Source organism: Argopecten irradians, chromosome 2 (assembly GCF_041381155.1).
Source record: "Argopecten irradians isolate NY chromosome 2, Ai_NY, whole genome shotgun sequence".
In the NCBI taxonomy this organism is placed as follows: Eukaryota; Metazoa; Mollusca; class Bivalvia; order Pectinida; family Pectinidae; genus Argopecten; species Argopecten irradians.
Genome location: NC_091135.1, coordinates 23,070,714 through 23,095,938, shown reverse-complemented (window position 1 = coordinate 23,095,938; position 25,225 = coordinate 23,070,714). Strand labels below are relative to the sequence as shown.

At 33.5% G+C, this 25,225-nt stretch overlaps 1 protein-coding gene and 1 pseudogene across 1 annotated transcript; one reads left to right on the top strand and one right to left on the bottom strand.

Moving 5' to 3' along the window:
• Positions 1 to 3,869: 3,869 nt before the first annotated feature.
• LOC138314850 (methyltransferase-like protein 27) lies at positions 3,870 to 10,106 on the top strand (annotated as a pseudogene).
• A 3,401-nt stretch (positions 10,107 to 13,507) lies between these two features.
• Positions 13,508 to 25,049, bottom strand: LOC138314848 (uncharacterized transporter HI_0519-like). The gene is made up of 11 exons (XM_069255433.1): positions 24,185 to 25,049; positions 22,850 to 23,307; positions 21,552 to 21,696; positions 20,903 to 21,094; positions 20,178 to 20,339; positions 19,596 to 19,721; positions 15,975 to 16,108; positions 15,300 to 15,468; positions 14,740 to 15,000; positions 14,319 to 14,499; positions 13,508 to 14,075 (listed from the first exon to the last, which is right to left on the bottom strand). Exons 1-11 carry the CDS (start codon positions 24,203 to 24,205, stop codon positions 14,056 to 14,058), a joined length of 1,869 nt encoding a protein of 622 aa, XP_069111534.1. The 5' UTR covers positions 24,206 to 25,049; the 3' UTR covers positions 13,508 to 14,055.
• Between the last annotated feature and the right edge of the window lie 176 nt (positions 25,050 to 25,225).

Genomic DNA, 25,225 nt, shown 5'->3' with positions numbered 1-25,225 from the left:
AAATCGCCCATTTTCTGACATGTAAACGTTCTAATGTCGAATAATATTTGGAAATGATAGCATCATTGTGTAGTTTGATTCATTCTGAAGCAACATTATTAACAAAACATTTCTCAAAAATAAACATAAAAGTAAATAAATGCAACTTTAAAAAAAGTATTATCAATCCAGACTGAAAACTTCACAAAGTGCCATTGAGATGGTGCATACACTTGACAAATGTTGCAACAGTGTTCGTGTTGAACATTGTATACTTTCCTTATTGAAGCATGATGATGCAGTCTACTAGTTTGCATGTGGTGAAGAGTTATCTGCAGATGTGTTCACTCGATAGTTGATGTAGATACATGGTATGCTTGAATGTTAGGCCTATATGATAAGTTAAAAGTTTTATCTGTCTAAAAGAGTCACTTGATCTGTAAAACTGTGAAGACAATATCTTGTTTATTTGCAGATGTTGTATATTCTATACAAAGGGATATTCCGTTAAGATATTAACTAGTACTTTCATTGCAACAAAATGTAATATTCCAATCCAGTTTTAACTTCTGAAATTGAAATCAGGGGTATCAATGTTTATACCTAATATCCTGAGTTGGGTTAGATTTTTTAATGGAATATCCCTTGAGAGAAAATTGTCATGGACTTCACCTTACACTGTTGTTAAAGGATTTGTGCAGCCAATTTTTTTTATAATACATCAGGATATTGCTTTGGATGAATGAAAAATTAAGTCCCACCCAAAGAATCGAATATTTTTTAGCACTATCGGTTGGTTTTGGTCGTGATTTACGGGTAGTGTCGACTACGGTTCAGAGATAATGAGCTAGGCGGTCACGTGGTCTTGTGATGTCGACATTTATGTTACATCTATACAGCACATACACGTATACGTTAGATCTACAATTTGAGTTTTTCGTGTAAATGGTTATTCCAGCTTTATGATGTAGATATTTTCAGTTTCAAAACATTCCATTTACACCATTTCAAACATTGAAACAAGCATATATCTAACTTTAGATTAGATAATCAGTCCAATTTGATAGCAATATGAGAATGAAGTTCGGATCAGTCTGGACTGAGATTTAGATAACATATTATGTAAATTTCTTTGTTATAAAAAACCATTATGATATAACACTATCTTTTTACGAGTAAAACCCATAATTTAGCATGAATATATCTAGAATCCGTGTTTTTATTTCAAACTTCTGTCATAACGATGCAAACACGGCAGTTTTTGAGTAAAAATAAAATGTGGACGGTTATCAGTTATGTGATATTGGAGTAACAGTACCGAACTTATACCGAAAATAATATGTATATCTATATTGTTGCCTTTGAAACTTTATCCATAACGTTTACTAAAAAGCAGAAATACATCAATGATATTTCTTATATATGTTTCTAAATTACAGTATAAGTGTAGATTTAAATTCATTATTTCAAAATTATACTAAATCCTTAAATTAGAGTATTTGAAACATCGGATTTCACTCTTTTAGTTATTTACATTCGAGCCAAAGTTATTGTACGATTAACGTCACTCAAAAGAATTCCTTAAAAAATCGTTGATCGGCTTTTCCCGTCAATGTAAGTGATAGCACATCAGTTTAGTACAACTATAAGCCACAGACTATTATGACGTCACATGGTTTAGAGCTAGAAAATATGCATAATCGGGCGGTCATAATTTTGGACCTCGATATCGACGGCTTACAGGTTATTCCGGTCGCGCGCCGCACGGAGAGGTTTCTACACGTGCTAATAAAGCCATTTCCAGCATAAACTGAAATTATCATTTTTGACTGCACAAATCCTTTAACATTGACAGATTTACATTGGATTTGGCAATATTTGATTGTTGGGTTCATTAATGGCATGTACGGCCTCCAATGTACGTTGTGTGCAGCATGCACAGGCTGCGCTGTATTTGTTGGGTCTTCTTGTATAGTGGAACTCTTGCCCTTTCACTGTGCTACATGTATAATGATATCACATATAATGATATAACATGCCGCTGAAGACACCCAAGCATCCCAACACACCTGGTCACATTAAACTGACAATGGGTTAGACAGTCGTTCAACTGCCAGTATATGCTGAGCTCAACAGGTTGCCCAGATGGTAGAAAGTTTAAACCATGATTGAAATTTAAAACATGTAAAAACCAACACAAACTTTCAAAAGGAATACACGTTAGTCTCGCATCATTTTTATTCTATATATCATTATGCATTGTTCAAATTTATTCCCATATAATATTTTCAAGATCTTTAGAGCAGTTATATTTAACAACCTTATAAGATTAAATATTTCCGTGATTTAATCAATTTGCAAATATTTGATCCACATTATCCTATAATAAACAACAGTCATTGTGCGAAAGCACGGAATTTTCAACCTGTTATTTCAATCCATATTGATTGAAATTAACCTGAACATGTACTATTACCTCTATTATGATCAATCTTTAATATTTCAATATATCATTACCCTGTCTAGAAGCTGAGCTACGCCTCCTTCAGTACTTTCAGTACTTTGATTAAGTTTTATATCAGTCTAAAATATTCAGAATTACGGAAGAATTTTATCAGAAAGTATTTCTGACAAGTAATATGTATAATAGTAAAAGAGAACTTCATAGACTGGATAAACATATTTTTTGTGTGCAAATTAATTAAGAATAATATAAAGTGCACGTAGTAAGTATAATATTATGTTCCATTTTAATTTCTTTTTGATGTTTGTAAAACTGATTGACAATTATTCCAAAAGTAAATAAATAATTATAATGAACTTTCACTTTTAATGCCCAATTCTTATAGATCTGTGAATCCAGAGTCACACTAACATACATATGTGTAGTATAATTGGATAATTAAGAACGCATTCAACATTTGATCAGATTATACAAATACACAGAAGGAACTTGTCCTGACAGAGACAAACGCAACAAAAATGTATAAACAATACTGACATTTTGAATGTATAAACAATACTGACATTTTGAATTTGAACGTGTGCTGTTTTCATATGAGTTGTCAGTTAAAGACGTAATCAGAAAGGCCGGATTAGTACATGTAGCTGTAACAAGAGGCCCAGAGGGCTTGTATTGCTCACCTGGTTATTGTAATGCCAAGTAATGTTCTGATTAAAGGTTCATTATTTTTTTTTCTAAAGGAATTTAAGATTTACCTCTAATTTCCATATTGGGACCCATTCTTTCTGCTCCAGGGGGTCAGAGCCAAAATTGATACAAGTTCTGTTCCCCTTCTCCAAAGGATGTTTGTGGCCCAATTTGGTTACATTTCATGCAGAACTATATGACTAATAGCGATTTAAAGGATTTACCTCCATTTCCCGAATTGGGCCCCACCCCTCCTGCCCCCTGGGGCTCAGAGCCAAAATTTATTCAAACTCTGTTCCCTTTCCCCATGAATGCTTATGGCCAGATTTGGTTACATTCCATACAGAACTCTATGACTAGTAGTGATTTAAAGGATTTACCTCCATTTCACCTATTGGGCCCGCTCCTCCTGCTCCCGGAGGGTCAGAGGCGAAATTTATACAAACTCTTTTCCCCTTCCCCCAAGAATGTTTCTGGCCAAATTTGGTTACCTTCCATGCAGAACTCAATGACTAGTAGCGATTTAAAGGAAATGTTGACGGACGGACGGACGACGGACGCCACGCCATGACATAAGCCCACCGGCCCTTCTGGCCAGGTGGGCTAAAATGACCGCAAGCATAAAATAGATGTGGGGGTCAAAAGTTCAGATAACACTGACAAAGAAGAATGTCTACAAAATATCTAAATGATATACATTTTATTTACACAAAAATGTTTTAACGAAATTACTCTCATTCTCAAGAAACACGAAATATTTCTTCAAATGGCAAGACCTATCATTAAATTATAAAGCAGATTAATGATTAAGGAACCATTCCTACTTTAACAATATTATAAGTACATGTAATAAGCATTTCAATATGATTAATTTCAGCATAATAATTGCGCTCCATTACGATGATTTTACTTGGATACACTATTGGAGCGTGTCAGTGTCATGGTGGAGCGGAATTACTGTGAACTTGTCTGATTTGAATTAAAATGTAGAGAATTTTATACTGGTATATAATCCATATCGCTATATGGGCTCTTGGCATACATCTCGACCGTCGGTTCAGATATTTGTTTAGTTCAGTAGAATTTCAAATTGTGTTTCTGTATTTCAAGCTTTAACAAGCGACAGAAAAAAACTGTCTGGAATCTAATATATTGCCATTATAATACGCATCGTATTTTTCTTTTCATTCTGCACGCCTGTAAAACCATACACAATCGTCTGCCCGATACGGTACTCTGATTTAAACGAGTACACAACAGTCGCCACGATCGGGTGCTCTCATTTCTCCTTAGCATTGTACTGGGTAAACACGAATAAATGAGCGGTTACAGAATGGACAGAGAGAAGATGTTAAATGATTATTTCATCAAAACAGAAACCCGTGAAAAAAAGACCGGCTTCTACGACTCTTGGAGTAAGCAGTATGAAGAGGTAGGGTTTTCTGGACAGGCAGTTTTATTTTGTTTTCCCTCATGGATCTACAATATTTACAGAAACAAAAAAAATCCGTTCGTTTATCATAAATATTCCATCTGGCTGAGGTTTTTACAAAAATATCTACACTAATGTAAATGCCATTGATTAAGCATGGAACAGATGAACTGATTCGTACATATCCGTATAAGTTTCGGGTAGGGAGAAACGGTTTACTTGATTTTTTCACTATTAAATTTTATCATCTTTCCCATTGCATTTTATATATTATAGCAGCACAAAGTAACTATTAATGCAACGCATAATTAACTGTGTTTTGACTCTCGCTTTAGGACGTTTCATTAGTAACATATGTGATCTGAGTGATTATATATGAATATACGAACGCATGCCCTCGCGATCCAAGTGTACTGGGACAAAGAGGTAGTTGATTACTTACGAGTAAATATTTACGGTTACGCAAAACTTATCGTGACAAACTGTTTTGACTCTCGCTTTAGGACATGACAGCAATGGCTTAACAGAGTGGTGTGCGACTATATTTGACTTTTGTGGGGGTTGGGGCTGAACCTCTTAGTGGATGGAAATTTCAATGAAATATTTGATAAGGAAGAGGCGCGATCAGGCGCGTAATTGTAGCTACTACACTCCGTGCACCCACATCATTTTTGTTCTTTATACAAATCTATGAATCATTCTTTCCGAAATAAAAATCAAAGGCAGTTATGACGAACTTTTATGTACCCACTATTTTAATTTTTGACTTCATTATAAGATTTGTCAAAATGCATAGACTAGACTATTTGAATTAAACGTTTGCGTGATTTTTGTACTATCATTACCGTAATGAAATGGCTAGCATTGGCTACATGTAGTAATAATTTACTAGAGTGTCAATTAAATTGTCGAGAAAATGAAATATGGGTTTTTTTCACTTAGTGTAATGATCCAACTTTATGCAAATTGCACTTGCAATATAAAAGTATGTACATTGTAATTTCGTTCTCAGAAAAACCAGGAATTCGTTAGAGAGAGGTTTGATACCTAATCATAATTCACTTGGGAGAGAGTAATGGGGTTCAACAGGGAATAAGATTTGCCCTGAATATCTCTATTATAAGGGGATCATACCTGTATTATGTGAAATCAATGTGCATTGTAACATGCTAGCTCATACATCATCTGTCTGTCTGAACGAGGGGGGCTGGAGGGTGGGGGGGACACCACACTTTGCCGTGACTTTTTTACATATACATAACTTGTATCGCTGCATTTCATTCTTAATATTATAATTTTTGTACAGTAGTGTTTGAAGAAATTCAAATGTACTTTACCCACATATAACATATGGCCTACCATGTATAATGGACTGGCATGAAAAGTACATATTCATATTTAACAACTAAGTTTTTTAGTACATGTTACAATGCAGGCTTGTATCAAAACAACGCCAATATCGCTTCGAAATTGTTTTGTTAAAATAACATAAGGGATGTGCATCACACATATTTTTGGTAACAAGTTTACTTTGTATAGCTAAAATATACCGCATGCATCTGCACATGGTCCGTACGTGTTGTAAATCATACACATACTTTACACACGCTAAACTAAAATCAATCATTCAAGCGCGAACTTAATGTTTTTAAAGTTGTTAGACAGTAAAGAATTCGTACAACTTGTATTGTAGTCTAAAATTTGATTTATTTCTTTATTTTTGGATTGGAAGGACATGGGATCCCTTGAATATCGAGGTCCAAACTTTGTCGGTGCTGTACTGGCTAAATAGTACACTGGTGGAGCAGGAACAGGACTAGTTGGTGAAGGAGGTAAATTGAAATAAATATTCGGGTTTAATAACACGTACAAGGCATCAGCAGTACTTATTAATAAATGAAATTCAAAATTCGGGCTTGTTGCAAAAACAACATCTTGTTAGTTATATGTTGTTAGTATATCATATGTTCGCTGTTCTGACTAACTGGTTTTCGCTTATAAAGAATACCGTCTACCTGTTATTCGGTATATGTAATTAAATTGTTTACCGAATAGAGAAGGGAACAATTTTATGTGGATTTGTTCGGTGATTTGAATCGAACTGCATGTATGCATGACTGCACTGAAGGGTTGATATTGTTGTATTTATTTTAACAGTTAGTTAAACAAGGGTTTGTAAAACTTGACGCACTGGATCCATCACAAGGAATGTTAAATGAAGCAAAAGCAAAAGGTGTCTACCAGAAACTAATATGTTCGTATTTTGACGAGAAAGAACTTGATATTGTCCCAGGTATGTAATCGAGGACACACTATTACTTTAAAACATAAATATTATTCGTTATTTAAATAAAGTGATAAGTGATATGTATCCAATGCGTAAATTATTGCTTTTAAGTGAAATGATAATACATTGATAATAAAGACCTTAAACAACTTTTAATATTTAGATATGTATCTGTGACTGGTGTTGATAGCACATCTAATGATATGATCAGTAACAACAAATGGAAGGAATATATCAGAGTTTATTGTTACCAATATTCCGTCTTTCCATATTAAAGATTTATCTGCCCTTGCGTGTAGGTAATTGTTGAGAACGAATATACGTACCTGGCCTACAATACCTTTCGACCGGGTACAAAATAGTCCCTATGTGTGATAGTGGAGCACTGCCTCCGAAAATCACCCAGACACAATTTTCTATATGTTTTGGTAGGTTTCCAATAATTTTATGCATATACATGCATTTATATTTCATTATGTCTAAAATAAACATAACGACCCTTCTTAATATCTCCCGTACTGCTCGCAAGACGCAAAGTCCGCAATTTGTAGAATTACCTTATAAATTCCCTCCGGAAAGATCTTTATGGTGAATACATGTATGTATTTAATAGTGATTTGTATGATCATTATTTTGCTCCATTAGCAGTAATAGGCACCAATTATAGCTTTAAAGACGAAACCCAGTCTTTTGAGCTACAATATTGCAGCTAGTTATTGTTATGATGTCATGTGTTTCCATGCGTAACGTCATATTTTCGGAGAAAACGACGAGATAATTTTTACAAAAAATAATGACGTCACAATTGATACCTTCCCGAAAAGACGGAATAAAAGAAAGTAAACAAATGGAATCTTAAACAAAATATAACATACATTTTGCAGTAAGAGTTCTTTTGTTGACAGATACCTATGATGTGATTGTTACCTGCGGAGCCTGTAACAACACTCACCTGCCATGTGAGTGTCTGTTTGAAGTGATTCGACTCCTTAAACCAGGTAAATATTCATAAACAATTTAGTGTCTTCTCACTTAGTCAACATTCTGAATTTTGAGGTATACAGGTAAAGTATTTTTTGTTGGCCAAGTGGGACGAGGTGTGAAAGATAGAACAATAGGAGATAATTACAAGTAAGGTTATAGGCTGTTTCATAACACTTCCAACTTTTATATGTATTTTATTTAAAGAGAAAAACCTCTGAATATTTAGTTTACCTGCATTTTAATTAATAAACAATAAGGACAAAAAGTTGTAAAGTCAACTCAATTAATATTCCTCAGGAGTTTGCAGGACTTAATTTTACAATGGTCTAATTACATGTTCGGTTCTCTAACTAACTCTGTTATCGATGAAGGTTTACATTTCATAAAATTAGTATTTTAAGTTATATTTTCTCGCGTCACGTTGAGTTACATTCAGGTAAGATTACATTGTTGAACGTATTACATGAAGCGTGAACTTGGGAATTAATGTTTTCTTTTCGTTCATCCTAATATTCTTAATTGAGATCTTCATTAAACCTCATATTGTTTTTGTCATCAAATATTCTAGGTCTTGTCAATTGGCCGATATATACCATCCTATTTAACATAAGTAGCTTTTATGTTTTAATGCTCTATTACGACGGCGTTTTCGTAAAATCTAAACGCATACAACACGCTCACCGACTGCAACGTATCGCATGTAGAAGAGGCTGTTCAATTTGGCTTAACGTCTTAACAGCTAAGGACATTTAATGGCGGTCTCTAATAGTATGCGATGTGTTCCGAATGTGAATTTCTGCATATTTTGGGAGGCTGCAATATGTTCGTGTTGAGTCTTTGCAACAGTGGAAACTTTTACCCTTTTTAGAGCTATTTCACTGAAGGATGGTGTCTGCTAATGATATCGAACAAACACTCCCTACTCGGTCACATTATAATGAAAACAGGCAAACCAGTCGTCCCACTCCCTTTATGCTTAGCGAGCGCTTAGTAAGAGTAAAAACTACCATTTTAGACAATTGCGTGTCTTAGCCAGGAGACAGAACCCTGAGAGCATTTCTCACAAGAGCAGAAACTACCACTTATACAGCCTATGGTGTGTCTGATGGGGACTTGTTGTGATATATTGGCAAATCAAAACAACAGAAGAAAACAATAGCATACTAAACCAAGCAAGTTATATTCTGAAATGTTTCAGTTTGTTGTTTTTTATTTATTTTAATTTACTTTTATTATATTTTAGGAGGCTATTTCGTGATGGCTACACGTCCCTCCCTGTTGGATTCAGTCGAAGAATACAAGGGACATTTTGAGCCCTTAATGGACAAACTTGAAAACGAGGGAAAATGGACGAAAATCAGCAGAGATATTGTTCCCGATTATCACAAAGGAAAGGAGGGCGTTGTGTTTGTATACCAATTGAAACAATTATGATATTTAGTGGAATTATTTCGTCATGAAATCCCTCTTTCCTTTACCGAGGACTATATCTATATGTAGTGGCTTCGACACATCATGACAACGAGACACACTTGGCCACTACTATTTAAATTACTAGAGATATTTAAATTCGTTAAAGTTAAGGAATGCTGATGAAAGGGACTAGGTGCCAATTTCTCGAAATAAAATACAGACTCAAGTCAGAACTCTCCCAGAACCCTTTTTCTCCTTGATTTAAACATATTTTCTTAGCCTTTTGATATTGGACAAAGATGATTTGGCACAAGTCCTTGCAACTTATGAATAAGCCTTTTTTATTTAAATATATTTTCTCCTTCTTTCCCTTATATGAAAAATTATGACATAAGTCAGTTTTTGACTGAAGTTTGTTTGGAGAAATCGGAGTCCGTTAATGTGTGGTGTACTAATGTTTTTTTTTTCTGTGTATGTGCTGAACTTTGAATGGGTGGCTGACATTATCACTGCATTAATTTAGTACAAGACATATTTTGAAGAATGGACCAGTATATTTGCAATGAGATGCTAGAGGATTTTGATTATTTTCTATGAATAAATCGCATGTATGCAATTATGTAAAGAAAAACAGTAATAATTATAAATGTTTGGTACCAAAGAATATCAACAAAATTTACGATGAGTAACAGAGCGTTAAAAACGTTATCAATGTCTGTCGACATTTCAGTCTAAACTTTACAACGAAATAAGAGACTGTCTACAAATATCTTAAGGGATGCTGTAACACGCACATGTTCCTTACTTATATTGTATATATATATATAGTAAAAACACAAGCAATATATTATATCTTTTCACAGTTGGTTTCCTTATTCTGCGATCCATTAGGTACACCAAAGTCCTAACTACTGACGGTAAAAGGCCGCAAAATATCATTGTATTGGTCAAAAGTAATAATAAGGCTAAAATGTTCAAAATCAGTAATGGAACATGGGAAACATGAAAGATATATCAAACATTGAATAAATTGTGTTTATATACCGATTTAAGTAACCATTTAAATGTACCAAATTGTGACTTCTTAAACATACTACACACCCTGGTGTTTTTACTTGGTTTTTGACATTATAGAAAATATGCTTTACATGAAGTATGCTGAATAAAGGATATTTTAGTAAAAGATAAATTTCACTGGTCGAGGACAAATAAGTATCGGATAACACGAGATTTGGTAAACAACCAGCATTCATACCTTTAACACAAAAACACTACGCATGACTTCACATGACTTGGAAGTCTTAGCGGAAAGTAGGGGTCGTTTTAGGGTCAGCTGCATATTGTATGCTATTCAAAACATAAGATTTTTTCCATGCTAATGGTCATTTCAGAGGACAAAGTTCAATATGTGAAAAATTGTATTTTCTTTGTTTTAGTCCTACAAAATAAAAATTAGAAATGATGCTTTGCAATTTTTGTCTACAACACATGGGTTTGTGAATTTTAGATAAGAAAACAGCTGAAATATTTGACCACAATGACCTAGTTAAGCATTCGTTCTATCTAAACATTTCTTTGTTAACCATTTGATAGCTTGTGATTGACGTTCAGCATTACATGCGGATCTTGACATGACTTGCTTCAGATTTCTCAATCCTATGATTCCATGTGCTGAGATGATGGGCTGAATTAGGTCATGTGTAATGATTTACATCGTTTGTCAACTAAGTGTCTTTTGACTTTTGCCTTATTAAAATCATACTTTACAATTATGTTTGGTTTATTCTAGTATTCTGAGCAACATCTACACTGCAGGCAGAATGTTGGAATTATGCATGCTGTCCCTTTGCTTGATCGTAAAACGCGACTAAAGGTGTCTTATCTTTTTTTACAGTTTACATATCAATGGTATGGTAAACAAGGACTTAAAAACATGGCGGCGGTATATATTTGTTCCGCATTAAATTCGATATCATAAGAGGCTAGCTCGTGTTTTCTGGCTATTTAGGCTTCTGCTCAACGACCCATGGAAAGGCTAATGCTTATAAAATGTTTCTTAAAATGGGGGGTTGTTGTCGATGGCATATCATGATTTATAACGAAATCCGTATGATATTCAGTGACTTCGCCTATGTTATAGTTTTAGGTATGACACTAAGTATATGACAAATATGTCTTAAAACTTGGAACGCTTTTCAATGGGTGTATATTTAATGAAACGTCTTGAATTGAGGTCAGTAAACAATGACGTGGCTTAAGGATTCGAGGCCATCGGAACAAAATGACGGCTACACTGGATTTTCGCAACACGTTTTTGATGTTGAGATTCTTCAAAATGTAGGTTGTTGCAGTTATGTGATAAAAAGTTTGATATTTCATGAAATTTGTCTCGAAGTTTAAATTTTTGATCGCCAAGGCTCGCAAAAATAAAAACATCTTTTCGTTCACTCGTTTCATCTCATATGAAATGAACACTCATTTAAGATTCTGTATATAATAATAATAATAATAATAATATGTAAAACAATACATAAATGCAAAGGCAATACATTAACACAACGCTTTACAAACACGCATGGGTTTAATAGTAGGGTTCACACAATGAACGTTTTGTTGAACTTTGGCAGCATATACATGTATTTTTTTCTCGGTAAACAGTGTTATGCATATGCATCAGATAGCCAAGAAAGGCTTTATTAAACTAGACGCCTTGGACCCATCACAAGGAATGCTAACAAAAGCAAAGATATCTACAAGGAACTGATATGTTCGTATTTTGGCGAGAAAGAATTTGAATTGCACCAGGTAAATTAATCAAAGAACGGTTTTAGAACTTAAAACACGTATTCAAATCTCTCTAAGAGAGATGTCAGCTTTCTATCGCACGTAAGTGTTTATTTTTTCCATTATTGCAAGCGTTGCAAAAAACGTCTTTTAGCATATTAGGGATTTTCTCCGTCGAGAAGACACAACTGTTCATATGACTAATTTTATTGTAGTATATACGATTGCCTATTATTGTCACTTTGAAAAATAAAATGAAATACTTTTCTCGTTAAAACACATAAGTTAATGCTTTAATGAGATAAAAATATCTCGTTTTGAATGCGTTATAGTAATTTTTATTATTAATATTTGATATAATGTTTTCTATATGACGTCATTCATTGTTATTAATGAACAATGATGTAACAATAACATTATTTCGATAGATACGTATGACGTCATTACTATTTGTGAAGGTTGCAGTGACAGCCATATCCCTGTAGACGGCATGTGGGAAGTCGTTCGTCTCCTTAAACCAGGCAGTTATAGGCGTGAAAAAATATGAAGTGCGGCAACTCTATAATTCTACCCGAGTTAAACTCAAAAAACAAAATAGAAACCATAAGGTTCTATCAGAGTTACTTCCCTTCGTTTCTCTTTCTCCACTCTGACACACCAAGATATATTACAAAAGTGTTTTGGCTGTATTATTATTTTGTCTTATAATCGGAATTTTGATAGCATGCCTAATTACAATACAGGCCTAAATGTTATTTTATTGTAAATTGGAAAAGATAAATAAAAGAGGGGAAATGGAGGAAAATTAGTAGGGAGATTCTTCCTGATTATCATAAAGGAAAGGAAGGCATTGTTTTTATCTATCAAATAAAATGATGTCATTTTGTTATTAATGCACGATTAATAGTGTTAATTATACTTTTTGTGTTGATGTTGATTCCACCAAAAACACTGGTGTGTCCATCATTTTTCAAAAGTGGCATTTCTTGATATTTGTAATCCTTGCAGTGTTTTTACTTCCATCACTTGAACTTTGTAGGTTAATAAGGCTTTTAGATAGTTCTACACGAAAACATCTTTCTTACATTTGTGCTACCCAGTCCTATGTTCTAATTGTTAGAGAAGCCAAGTGCAACTCGAAAAGTCCAAGTGCAACTCGAAAATGTTGAAAACAAAAATTGCATTTGCAATGAGTTTTGGATTAGTGAAAATATAATATCATTCAGGTACTGTTAGTAACACCTTCTGATGATTGTGACGTCATATTTTGGTGGACACTATGACGTCATAATTATCGAAAGATGGAACTTTTTAGCCTTAGCGACGCCATTTAATTATCTTAAAACCATCGTATTGGACAACACTTTCCAAAAAAATGAGAAGCTAGTAAAATGTCTATCGAATCCATTATAAATAATTTTATAAATGAATGTGGTACGTTGCTTTGCTACACATAGACAAGACAAGAAGACATAACCTATTATCATAGATATAATTCTTCATATAGGTTTGTATGAGTCATAAATGGTAAAAAGTGTTTAGATAACAATAATATAACTTGTTTTCAAACAGCAATATACTGAAAACAATCAACAATAAAAATCAAATATTTTCTAACAGTATACAGCATGCAGCATAGGACACTAATACTTCAAACTAGAGAAACTATTTATTTATGGGTAAGCTACTTGTAAGTAATAATGATCTAGAGGAGGTACATGCATATAGATTAGTGCAATGCATTAATTTTTTTCTCTATTTAGTCTATTTAATAATAATCTATGCATTTTATCTACACACATTTTTTGTTAGAATATGTATTTTCAATAAATATTTTATAATACATTAAATGTCAATAGCGTCAAATATAATTTAACCAGTAATAATACTTTCCAAATACAGTTAACGCATATACATATTAGGTTTAATAATAATGCATTGACCTTTGATAACAATAGTTCGTTGTTTGACACTGTCAGTTGTAAATCCGTTGGTAAACAGATCCATGAAGCACTACTGCCACAACTACTCCTGATAAATCATACCTGTAATACAATTATAGCAAGTTAAATCATTGTCGCTGGAATATCATGATTAGAGATAATAATTAAGTATGCAATAAATGCTTTGTGTAATTCGTCACTTCAGAATATATAGTATAGAGCTTCTTAAGTAAGAAGCATATATTTCATTAACTAGTCTAAGAATAATGTCAATATAGCGATTGAAATGCTATGACATTCCACGATACATGTATTTGTAAACCCTAACTTGAAATTCTAACTTACCCGCCACACAAGCCGTGAAGTAGCAGGCGAGCGTACCAACAATAACAGCCCGTGGGGCCAGCTTGGTGACGGCTCCAACGTACCGAGGAGCCAGGACAGATATCGAGCCTATACTTATGCCAAGGGATGACAGCGAGGCGAAACCACACAAGGCATAACAGGTGATGACCTCTGACCGGTCCTGTCATACAAAAATACCATACAGGTAACATACGTAACTGACGACTTTATGCAGTTGATGACGTGATTAACCATAATCATACATTTAGTCATGTTGGATTGGGCTTATCATACATTTGTGTTTACTAATTAATTATTACTTCTTCAACCATTTCGAACGCCAAAACTTAAAATCGGCATCATTTAATTTGTAACGTTGCTCAGATTGTTGAGTGGAATAAAGTTCTAGATGACGACTTACCGATAAGATTCCCTTTATCAGAGTTTGGTTCCACTGTGGTAAATACACATCGTAAGAATCCTCATAGATGAGAGTGTCGTTATATAACGACGAATATTCATTAAATATTTCTTTGTTCTTGATATAAATTCCCATCTGAATATATGCTACGGAGAGATCTATCAGGCTCCTTAAACCAAGAAGGTTAGCGACCCTGAAACAATCGCCAATATCCACGCCGATCAGGAAGGCAAACGGGTAAAAGAGATAGGACGAAATGCTCTGTAAAACAAAGTGGTTTTGGAATTAATTGATTGCAATGCTTTCAGAAATCATAATGTAATTACCTACAAAGAGGATGAGAATATTGAAATGTTATAGAGAAGTCGATCACATGATACTAATTGCTTTAGTGTGTTACCGATACTATGCTTTTAGTGGTGAAAACACATAATATTTAGTGCTCACAATACCAAGAAGAATGTTTATGTACATTTAAACAAAGGTCGGATGCTTATCTTTTATGTTAACATTCAACGGATTAATTAGACATTACAAAGATAGGAAATATACCACTCCACCTCAAAATTGAAATTTTCCAGTCCAGCTCTGGCTCCAAACCATTGTAAAGACATGTCAATAAAGTCGAGCACCGCCAACAGTACCAATATGTTGACCGATATACTGGCTACGAATTTCAGACCCTGTCTGGCTCCCTCGGATAAGGCATGGAGAATGTTTGTCTCTGTACTGTAGATGAAAACAACCAAAATATACACATTATTTATGTTTCCCTTTGCTCAGTTCGAGTATTATGTACTGTAAGCTAACTTATTTTTTACAAGCTCATGCTTAACTACTTCTTCACGATGATTCAATTTCACGATTTCGAGTCATACTGATTAACTGTACATACCTTTGCTTTTCATTTTTATCACGACGTTTAATTTTCATGATTTCCATTGCGAATGAAATTAAATCTCAAGCAAAAGTAAGTAGGTATGCAGAATATTTAATACATAACTGTCCGTGGTACCCTTGAAGTACATAATCAAAGCTTCAAAATGTTTTCAAATGGCATTGCATTTTCATTTCGAAAAGAGATTATTAAGATTGAAAAAAAATCGACCTTACAATATCATAATTTTATTCGTTATGTTTAAAAGTAAACAACTTTTGTTCTCGCTTATTTAAAAAAATGATTTGTTTGTAGTAACACAATATCAACATAAGGCTGGATAGTTAATGTATTTTACCTCACAAGTTCGTCCTTTTTTATCTTTTCGTCCGTAATCTGAAGAGATGGCGAACTTGGATAATTCAGCTTGGCCGCAGCCAGAGCTGCCGGGGCGGACAGAACAGAAGCGGATATCAAGTACTCCACGGGGACCTTTGATACCATACAGAAAACTTTGAGTAAAATGTATGAGCTACGGAAAGCAGATATCGATAACTTCTATAGAAACAGTCTTATATTCTATTTATTGGTGTCCTTTTATTGAAATATCCTTATAAAGTTCCTTATAAATTTTGGTTTGACAGCATAAACGAAAATTCTACAAGGTTAACATCAATATTCCAAATTAATTTAATATCTTCACTTCGTATTGTTTACACCTTCCAAAGTTTATCAAAGTTTATGAAAGTATATCAAATGTGCTTTTTTAAACATATTAGAACATTCTTCCACTGTTCTATTATTACCAATGATCTTGACCCGAATGCAATCGAATGTCCCTTCAACAAATAGGACTATTGCCGATTTATTTACACAGTTGATAATTAACTCAACTATCAACTCAATTATCCTGCAACTGTCCCACATACTGACCGATAACTACTGCCGGATAAACTTGTGCTTTATCCGTCAATACGATCACGTGAATTTGTTCCATATCTGACGGAACTTTTTCTAACTTGACCCAGAACTTGAACCTTCCGGTGAATGAAATGTCATTCAGTCCCACTAAAACGTGACGTCACATTCATCGGAATGACGTCATTTTTACGGTATCCAAAATCTGGTATGGCGGTGTGGTTTTTTTCTTGGCTCATGGCAAAGGTATGTATTGCAAAGTAATTTTTAAACGGGTATATATTGTTTTTTGAGTATTTTCATATTGTTTCAGTGATATATTACACTGAATGGATTTAAGGATGGTGTTTGTGAATGCACTTATTTATTTCCCACGGCAGTAAAAAGGAGTACACTCTCATTCGGTTTAGTGAATGAATATTTACCTCCGCATCAAAGAAGCGTCACGCTTCGAGCGAAACCAAGTAAATAACTGTCAATTTGCTTTCGTTTTGAATGCCATAATAATTGCAGGATAAACAGAATACACGTTTAGTATCTCGACACGGAAAGCCGAGATGACTCGGCAAAGCCTCGTCATCTCGGCTTTCCTAAGTCTCGCACCAAAATAAACCTTGTATTGTAAGATACTAACCATGTATTCTCTATAAATGATCGGTTCGTGCCGTTGTATAATCTCATTACATAGATGACTATATATTATACATGTATTATCATAACAGAAGGCACGTATTAAAGGCTGCGAATTCATTTTACATGTAACTTAACCACCTAAAATCAAATATCCACATCTACTACAGAAACAATTTAATTAACATTTTATCGTTTTAAAAAGATTTGACTGCATAAACAAAAACTCGAAAATATTTTCATCAATATTCCAAACTTTCACCTAGTTTTGTGCACATGTTTTACAGTTTCTACAGAAAAGCATACGTGCTTGTCTTAAAATATCCTCAGTGAATATATGTCATTCGATGAACACAAGGTAAATACAATATGACCGACAGCAGGGTAAGATTTAGAACATATACGGGGTTATTCAATGATTAACAATATTTACCTGCATAAAATATGTTCTACTAATACTATACTACTTTGCAAAATTATGTACTCCATTATGACAACTTAAAATACAAACGAGCTACGTTTTGATAAGTATAGAATACTCCTCATATACCTCTACAACGCGTGTATGTCCTAACACTAGAAGTAATATAAAATGATATAATTTAAAATGATTTAAAATGCGTAAATTTTACACATTTATTAGTACAGAGGAAGCCATATACAAGTAAGTATTACTTTCACGTGCTGCTTGCATTCCATTGGTACATTTCAGATGCTCAACCGCCGACAGAGCATAAATAACACCATTTATTTAAACAACAACTGATGTGTAATCGCGTACATATATATTTAATTAACACAAAAATACATTTATAAATAATTTATTTTGCCTTTGATTCATGTGCAGCCAATACGTTATTCCATATATAACCTAGTGCCAGAACTTTTTTTCGGGACGCAATTTAAAAAAAAGATATTTTACCTTAAAGTTAAACAAGAAGCTCAAACCTTTCAATGACGGTAATGGTGTAAAGTAAGTAACTTTTGTAACTGAAGAATAAATACGAAATTGTTTGCTCCTTTAGTTGATAGAGAAAGAAATACCATTCGTCAGCGGTGTAACTCGACACGGAAAGCCGAGATGACTCGGCAAAGCCTCGTCATCTCGGCTTTCCTAAGTCTCGCACCAAAATAAACCTTGTATTGTAAGATACTAACCATGTATTCTCTATAAATGATCGATTCGTGCCGTTGTATAATCTCATTACATAGATGACTATATATTATACAGGTATTCTCATAACAGAAGGCTACCTAAAATCAAATATCCACATCTACTACAGAAACAGTTTAATTAACATTTTATCGTTTTAAAAAGATTTGACTGCATAAACAAAAACTCGAAAATATTTTCATCAATATTCCAAACTTTCACCTAGTTTTGTGCACATGTTTTACAGTTTCTACAGAAAAGCATACGTGCTTGTCTTAAAATATCCTCGGTGAATATATGTCATTCGATGAACACAAGGTAAATACAATATGACCGACAGCAGGGTAAGATTTAGAACATATACGGGGTTATTCAATGATTAACAATATTTACCTGCATAAAATAGGTTCTACTAATACTGTACTACTTTGCAAAATTATGTACTCCATTATGACAACTTAAAATACAAACGAGCTACGTTTTGATAAGTATAGAATACTCCTCATATACCTCTACAACGCGTGTATGTCCTAACACTAGAAGTAATATAAAATGATGTGTAAATTTTACACATAAATTAGTACAGATGAAGCCATATACCAGTAAGTATTACTTTCACGTGCTGCTTGCATTCCATTTGTACATTTCAGACGCTCAACCGCCGACAGAGCATAAATAACACCATTTATTTAAACAACAAATGATGTGTAATCGCGTACATATATGTCTAATTAACACAAAAATATATTTATAAATAATTTATTTTGCCTTTGATTCATGTGCAGCCAATACGTTATTCCATATATAACCTAGTGCCAGAACTTTTTTTCGGGACGCAATTTAAAAAAAGATATTTTTACCTTAAAGTTAAACAAGAAGTTCAAACCTTTCAATGACGGTAATGGTGTAAAGTAAGTAACTTTTGTAACTGAAGAATAAATACGAATTTGTTTGCTCCTTTAGTTGATAGAGAAAGAAATACCATTCGTCAGCGGTGTAACCTCTATACATACAAATACATATACAATGTACGTAGTGTGCCATTGTAGCGCGGAATTTCCAGGGTATTTCTTCGTCTTGATTACAATTCCAATAACAATGATATTTTTCATTTGCTGATATCGACAATAGTTCTGTAAAACTATCAGTTGTAATGGTATTCAAAAACATGCTTAACACCAATTAGATTTAATTTTGTAGTAACACATGCACCTTTGTGCCCCATTCATTTAGTATGATTCGGTATCATACAACTAGGAACGGCGAAGAAATACTAACCCCATAGCCGGAGTACAGGACGACAGCCCCACCACCGATAGAGGCTACGTCCCCCACAAACACACAGAATATCTCAGACTCCGTCAGGTAATTCATATATTCCTTGATAAAGAGAATAGCTTGTCCCTGTCCAGGATAAAGAAAGCAGCGATTAAGTAACGAATTTATATTTCAAACTCTATATCATTAAAGAAAATTGGAAATCATGTACGAAATAACATATCGTAACTGAGAATGCATACTTAATAACACAATATAAAACTGTATATCAACATGGAACATCATAACTAAAACATTACCAGGAGTATCAACAGTAGCCATAACAACAATATCAGAGCTGTATGGAAACTTATACATACAAAACACATTTGATAAGCTATCGATCAGTAATCTTTAGATACAGTTGAACTATTTAAAGCATTCATTGATGGTGATGGAATTCAATTAGTAAATCGCTCGGTGTAAGACTGTTCATACTTGGTTCTGCATTAATGTCAGCATTGACATATAACATCAATGACAGTGTTAAGACAAACATGTTATTACCACTACATAAACGTAAGATTAAGAACATATAATTACCCCTCCTACAAACACGTTGGCTGCTGCACATATTGACTCCGGTGTTGTCGTTCCTGTACAGAATGCTAACATGTTTCCCAATGTATGGTTGATGAAGCGGAGAACTCCAAGATAGGTTAAAACTCTCACGATGGCAACAAAGAATATAACCATCGGTAAAAGCTACATGTAATCATAGAAACAAATAATGAAACCATCGGTAAATTCTGTTTATACAGTAGTAATAGAAACAAAACAAAAATAAAAAAAATCTATATGTAACCATGGAAACAAGGAATATTACCGTCGGTTATTACTGTGTATACAGTAATTATGGAAACAAACGAATTTAACTGTCGCTAAAGCCTATATGTAACCATTGAAACAAATATTATAATCGTCGGTAAAACCTATATGTAACCATGGAAACAAAGAATATAACCGTCGGTTATTTCTGTGTATACAGTAATTATGGAAACAAACGAATATAACCGTCGCTAAAACCTATATGTAACCATGGAAAAAAATATTATAACCGTCGGTAAAATCTATATAATAATGTATATGTAACTATGGAAACAGAGAACATAACTGTCGCTAAACTTTATATACAACCATTGAAACGAAGAATATAACCGTCGGTAAAATATATGTGTAAAAAGAAAGTATTGATAACCCAGTAAGTTGTACATACAGGGTCCCTACAACGTAAAAAACACACACTTAATAAAAAATAAATAACTTACACTAAAAGCAAAATAAAATTGCATGTAATCTTTGCCGAAAACAAATTCTGAGCCTTTACTGGAGTGCGCGAGTAGTTCACTAAGGCGCGTGCTACACCAGATGACAGCTTCCTTCCCGCCACTCGTGTACAGTACAAATATGGCCATGATGAATTGAATTCCGAACCCCCAAAACACAGCGTGCCATGATACCTAAATGTGATGATAAAAACCCAGGTAATATGGAGCATCAAAGAAATAAACACAGGTAATATGGAGCATCAAAGAAATCTACACACAGGTAATATGGAACACCAAGAAATAAATACAGGTAATATGGAACACCAAAGAAATAAGCACAAGTAATATGGAACACCAAGAAATAAAAACAGGTACTATGGAGCATCAAATCCAAGGCTATGATATTTTGTAAAGTTATACTGTACCTTTACAAGAAGTGTTGCTTAAAGCTGTCATAGTTTTTTTTTCTCCCCCCCCCCCATTAAAACAACATGCAAAGCCTTTAATTTATGTTAATAATTTCGACTGTAAGCATTGGCAGATAAGATTTGTTGTTTACCCATTTCAATTATGTCATATAATGATGTAAATAGACCTCAGGAAGAAAAGTGAAATGATTAAAGAGGTTTTCTTTTCTTTATTTCCTTACATTTGCGCGATCCAAGGAAGTCACATATAGCAGAAGAAGGAAGGCCACAAGGCCACCAAGCGATACCAGATTTCTGTAGTTACCCTTGGCAACGGCAGTTCCTACCAATGACCCTATGAGCACCAGCATGGCGATGTAGAGGCCCCTGTAATCATGATATAAAAATGCGCAAACATATTGCTGAATTCATATATTTATAATGTATTTTTAGCAACAAAAACAGCATTTCGGCTTCGCTAGCCAAGAGTATTCAGACACTCTTTAGAAGAAAGAAACGTATATTACGTCATTAGGGTAGCAAAGTTGCTCGCCGGAGGCGTTAAATATGGAAATATAAACAGACGTATAAAAAGTGTTGAACAAGACTATGTAAATTGTTATATTGTATAGGGACATATAGTTTATTATGGAATTAATCCATCTTTCTTATATCATGTTTTTGTGGTTTTGTCGTATCACTATCTTTTATTACCAAATTGGGTTTTTACCCATCATATCAGTATTTCAGTATTAATAGTTCCATCCCAAGTGCCCGTTTGTGTTGTCTTTATTCCTGTTAAGTCTGTTGTCCCTTACCATCAAAGGAGTGTGTAATATATATAAATTTCAAAGTTGTTTTAAGTCTCTTTTTGCAGTTAATGGCTACATTTATAATCCTGTAAATATATTAATCATATGTGTAATGATATTAATTACACAGTCAGTGAATATCTCATGGTGACGTTTCGATGACTAGTATGATATTTACACTTAACCTTTCAAAATATGTTTCAAAGTATAGGGAAATGGCAAGGATGTAGTTGGTACGTATACTTTTTATGATTTATTTTATACTTTAACTACTCTGTATTCTAAATGTTTTTTAGTTTGACCACTTTCCTTACTAATGGATATAAGTCGGACCAAGAGCGGTATACTATCGTCTAGATTGACTCTTGCTGTACCTTCTGTACACATTGTAGTCATGTTCGTCAAATGTTCAAGTGGTGTAACAGCTAAAAATATACTTCAGTATTTCATGGTTCTACGGGGCGTCTGTATCAGTTTCAAAATCATCTTATATTGTTTTTCTTTATTTTCATACTTGATTTAGCTTTCTAATGGAAAAAACGGGAATGACGCGAAAATCAAAATTGGATTCAATACAAATCAAAACATCGAAGTGTATTTTATTTTATTAAGATATCAGAAAAAAATATAAGCAATGTTTTTCACACCCCATGAAATTAAAAAAAAAACGCCATCAATACTTGATTGAATTATGGTTAGTTGAGGTCTGATGGTTATCAGAAACTTACCAACGGATATATTTCCTTATTTTCATTTGTATCCTTCCCTGGCATTTCAGTTGTTTAAGATCAGCGTAAATGTTCGAAAATCCTTCCCATTTCTGTAGTAACTTCCACGTCAGATATAGATAAACCAATATAGTTCCAATAAGAAGTCTCAGAGAGCTTTCGGAACCGAATTCAACTGTCATACAGTAACCAACATACACCAAAAACAGTCCCGCTATGGTGACTTTGGTTGCCTTGACGAAGAGGCTTTTGTATTTTGCTATAAATTCTGAAATCCCCAACTTGTCCGGCGTGGTTGCCTCCGGTATTTCACCATCTGTGATTGTAATCGCTATTGCTGTTTCTTTTCTTACGTCGTCAGGAATAGTCAATTCTGGATCGTTTGGTACTTCCTTATAGGACTGTGTAGCGGACATCTCCTCTGTCTTCGGGTTCTCCGTTACTGGAGATACAGTGTGCTATTGTCAATTAAAAAAAAAAATCAATTTTATTAAATTTTTTTTATAAAATTATTTGAAAATTTAAATTGCAAAATATTAATTTATGTATAAACCAGTTACAAATATACAATGATCTGAATACAGCACAAAAGTACATTTAATACAATAATACAAAATACACGTTAACCTATCGGGTAGGATTATGTTTGAAAATCGTCAATTTTGATTGTGTATTTGGAATATTCGGTAATTCTTTCATCTCAGTTTTACTGTGTTCATTACAGAATGCTTGTATTTGTGCACAGGCACTATCTGTAATATCGAGCATTAAACATCATGTGAATGTGAAACTCACACAGTAATTACATTCCTTCAAAAAAAAATTCAGCATTTAATTGAAAATTTAATTATTCTAAACGATTAACTTTCACATTTAGCGGTGATATTCTTGTTCACATAAAATCTAAACAATCTTTCAATAATTTGATTGTGTGACATTTTGTCTTGATGAAGAAATGAATCGCATTTCATATTTTCATGTATATTCTTAAAATCTTTATATTTAATATACATACACCATTGTTTATTTAATTAATATTTCCAAAGTTTGTTTTTCTAATTAACTTATACCTTATCATTTAATTGTTTTCAGTAAATCAATACATGAGTATTTTCATTTATAAATAAACTTCCCTATATTTACAAAAAAGACTTTACGACGTATTTGTGATCCTACCAATTAAACATATTGTATTTGTCATTTTTTGCAAATATGTACAGCATGCGTGGTCCAAATCCGTTCATATATGAATAAGTGTTGAATTTGTCTAAAAGGGATTAAATAAATTCTAAATCTTAATAAACATAACAGTTCAACAACATTGTTTAATCTTACCTTCTCAGTGTCCTTGTCCATTGTGTCTGTAAATAATTATCTCCGCTTAGATGACCTTGAAACTGACCACCGAGATGGACGATCTAGAATGCCAGATCACATAACGAGCAGAAGGTTATCACGATAGGAATATAAGGTAAGCTATTATAACAAATTATTCATGCAGTCATATGCTCGCGCAGACATTGTTTGTCAAAGATCTTATATCATCGTATGTTTACATATAGGAATCATAATGGTTTAGATGATGGTTTTTTAGGTGAAGGGTCAATCTCAGTGGAGCTTCAATATCTATGGAATTTTAAATGGGATCTCTAAATGAATAAATATTACCCAATCATTTCAGAAGAAATAATGCGGAGTAAACTGCTTCTGTCATTTTATTTTCATTTGTCACTTGATTTACATCTATAATGTTACTCTAACTGATGAAGGCTTGTTATAAACAGCTTTAATGTTACAGTACATTATATTATGCCTTTCTTTTACAATATGCTAGAATCTTGTCTAGTATTGCAGGTACCGAACGATCAGTACAAATTCTATCGTTGACTTGGACATGAATGCCTGAGAATGAATAAATGTGAAACAAATGATACGGATTGGAAGACAGACATTATGATTCACATTTACATTGAGATAGACACAGGTTTTCATTTAATGGCTCAATTAAATATATGACATGAAAGGTCATTAGTTTAACATTAGAAACAAGGAGAGAAATCACATCCTACTTTTAGATACGATTTAATACGATATATAATGGATGCAGGCTGTTAGTCTCTATATCCATATTAATATTACAAAAATTCAAAGGACACATTGATTACTACTTCTGGTAAAACTTTTAGTTTAAATGTTTTTTGTTCCACATTCTGTCTCTCTCTATAAAGTAAAAAACATATATGTTATATTATACTCGTTCAAGTGAAATGTACATGAAATTTTTAATAGTTTGTTGGCAATTTTTCTAATGATTGTCTAGAAGAATTTCGAAATGTTTACATCTGTTACATCTATAACATGCTGTGGCATGCTGAT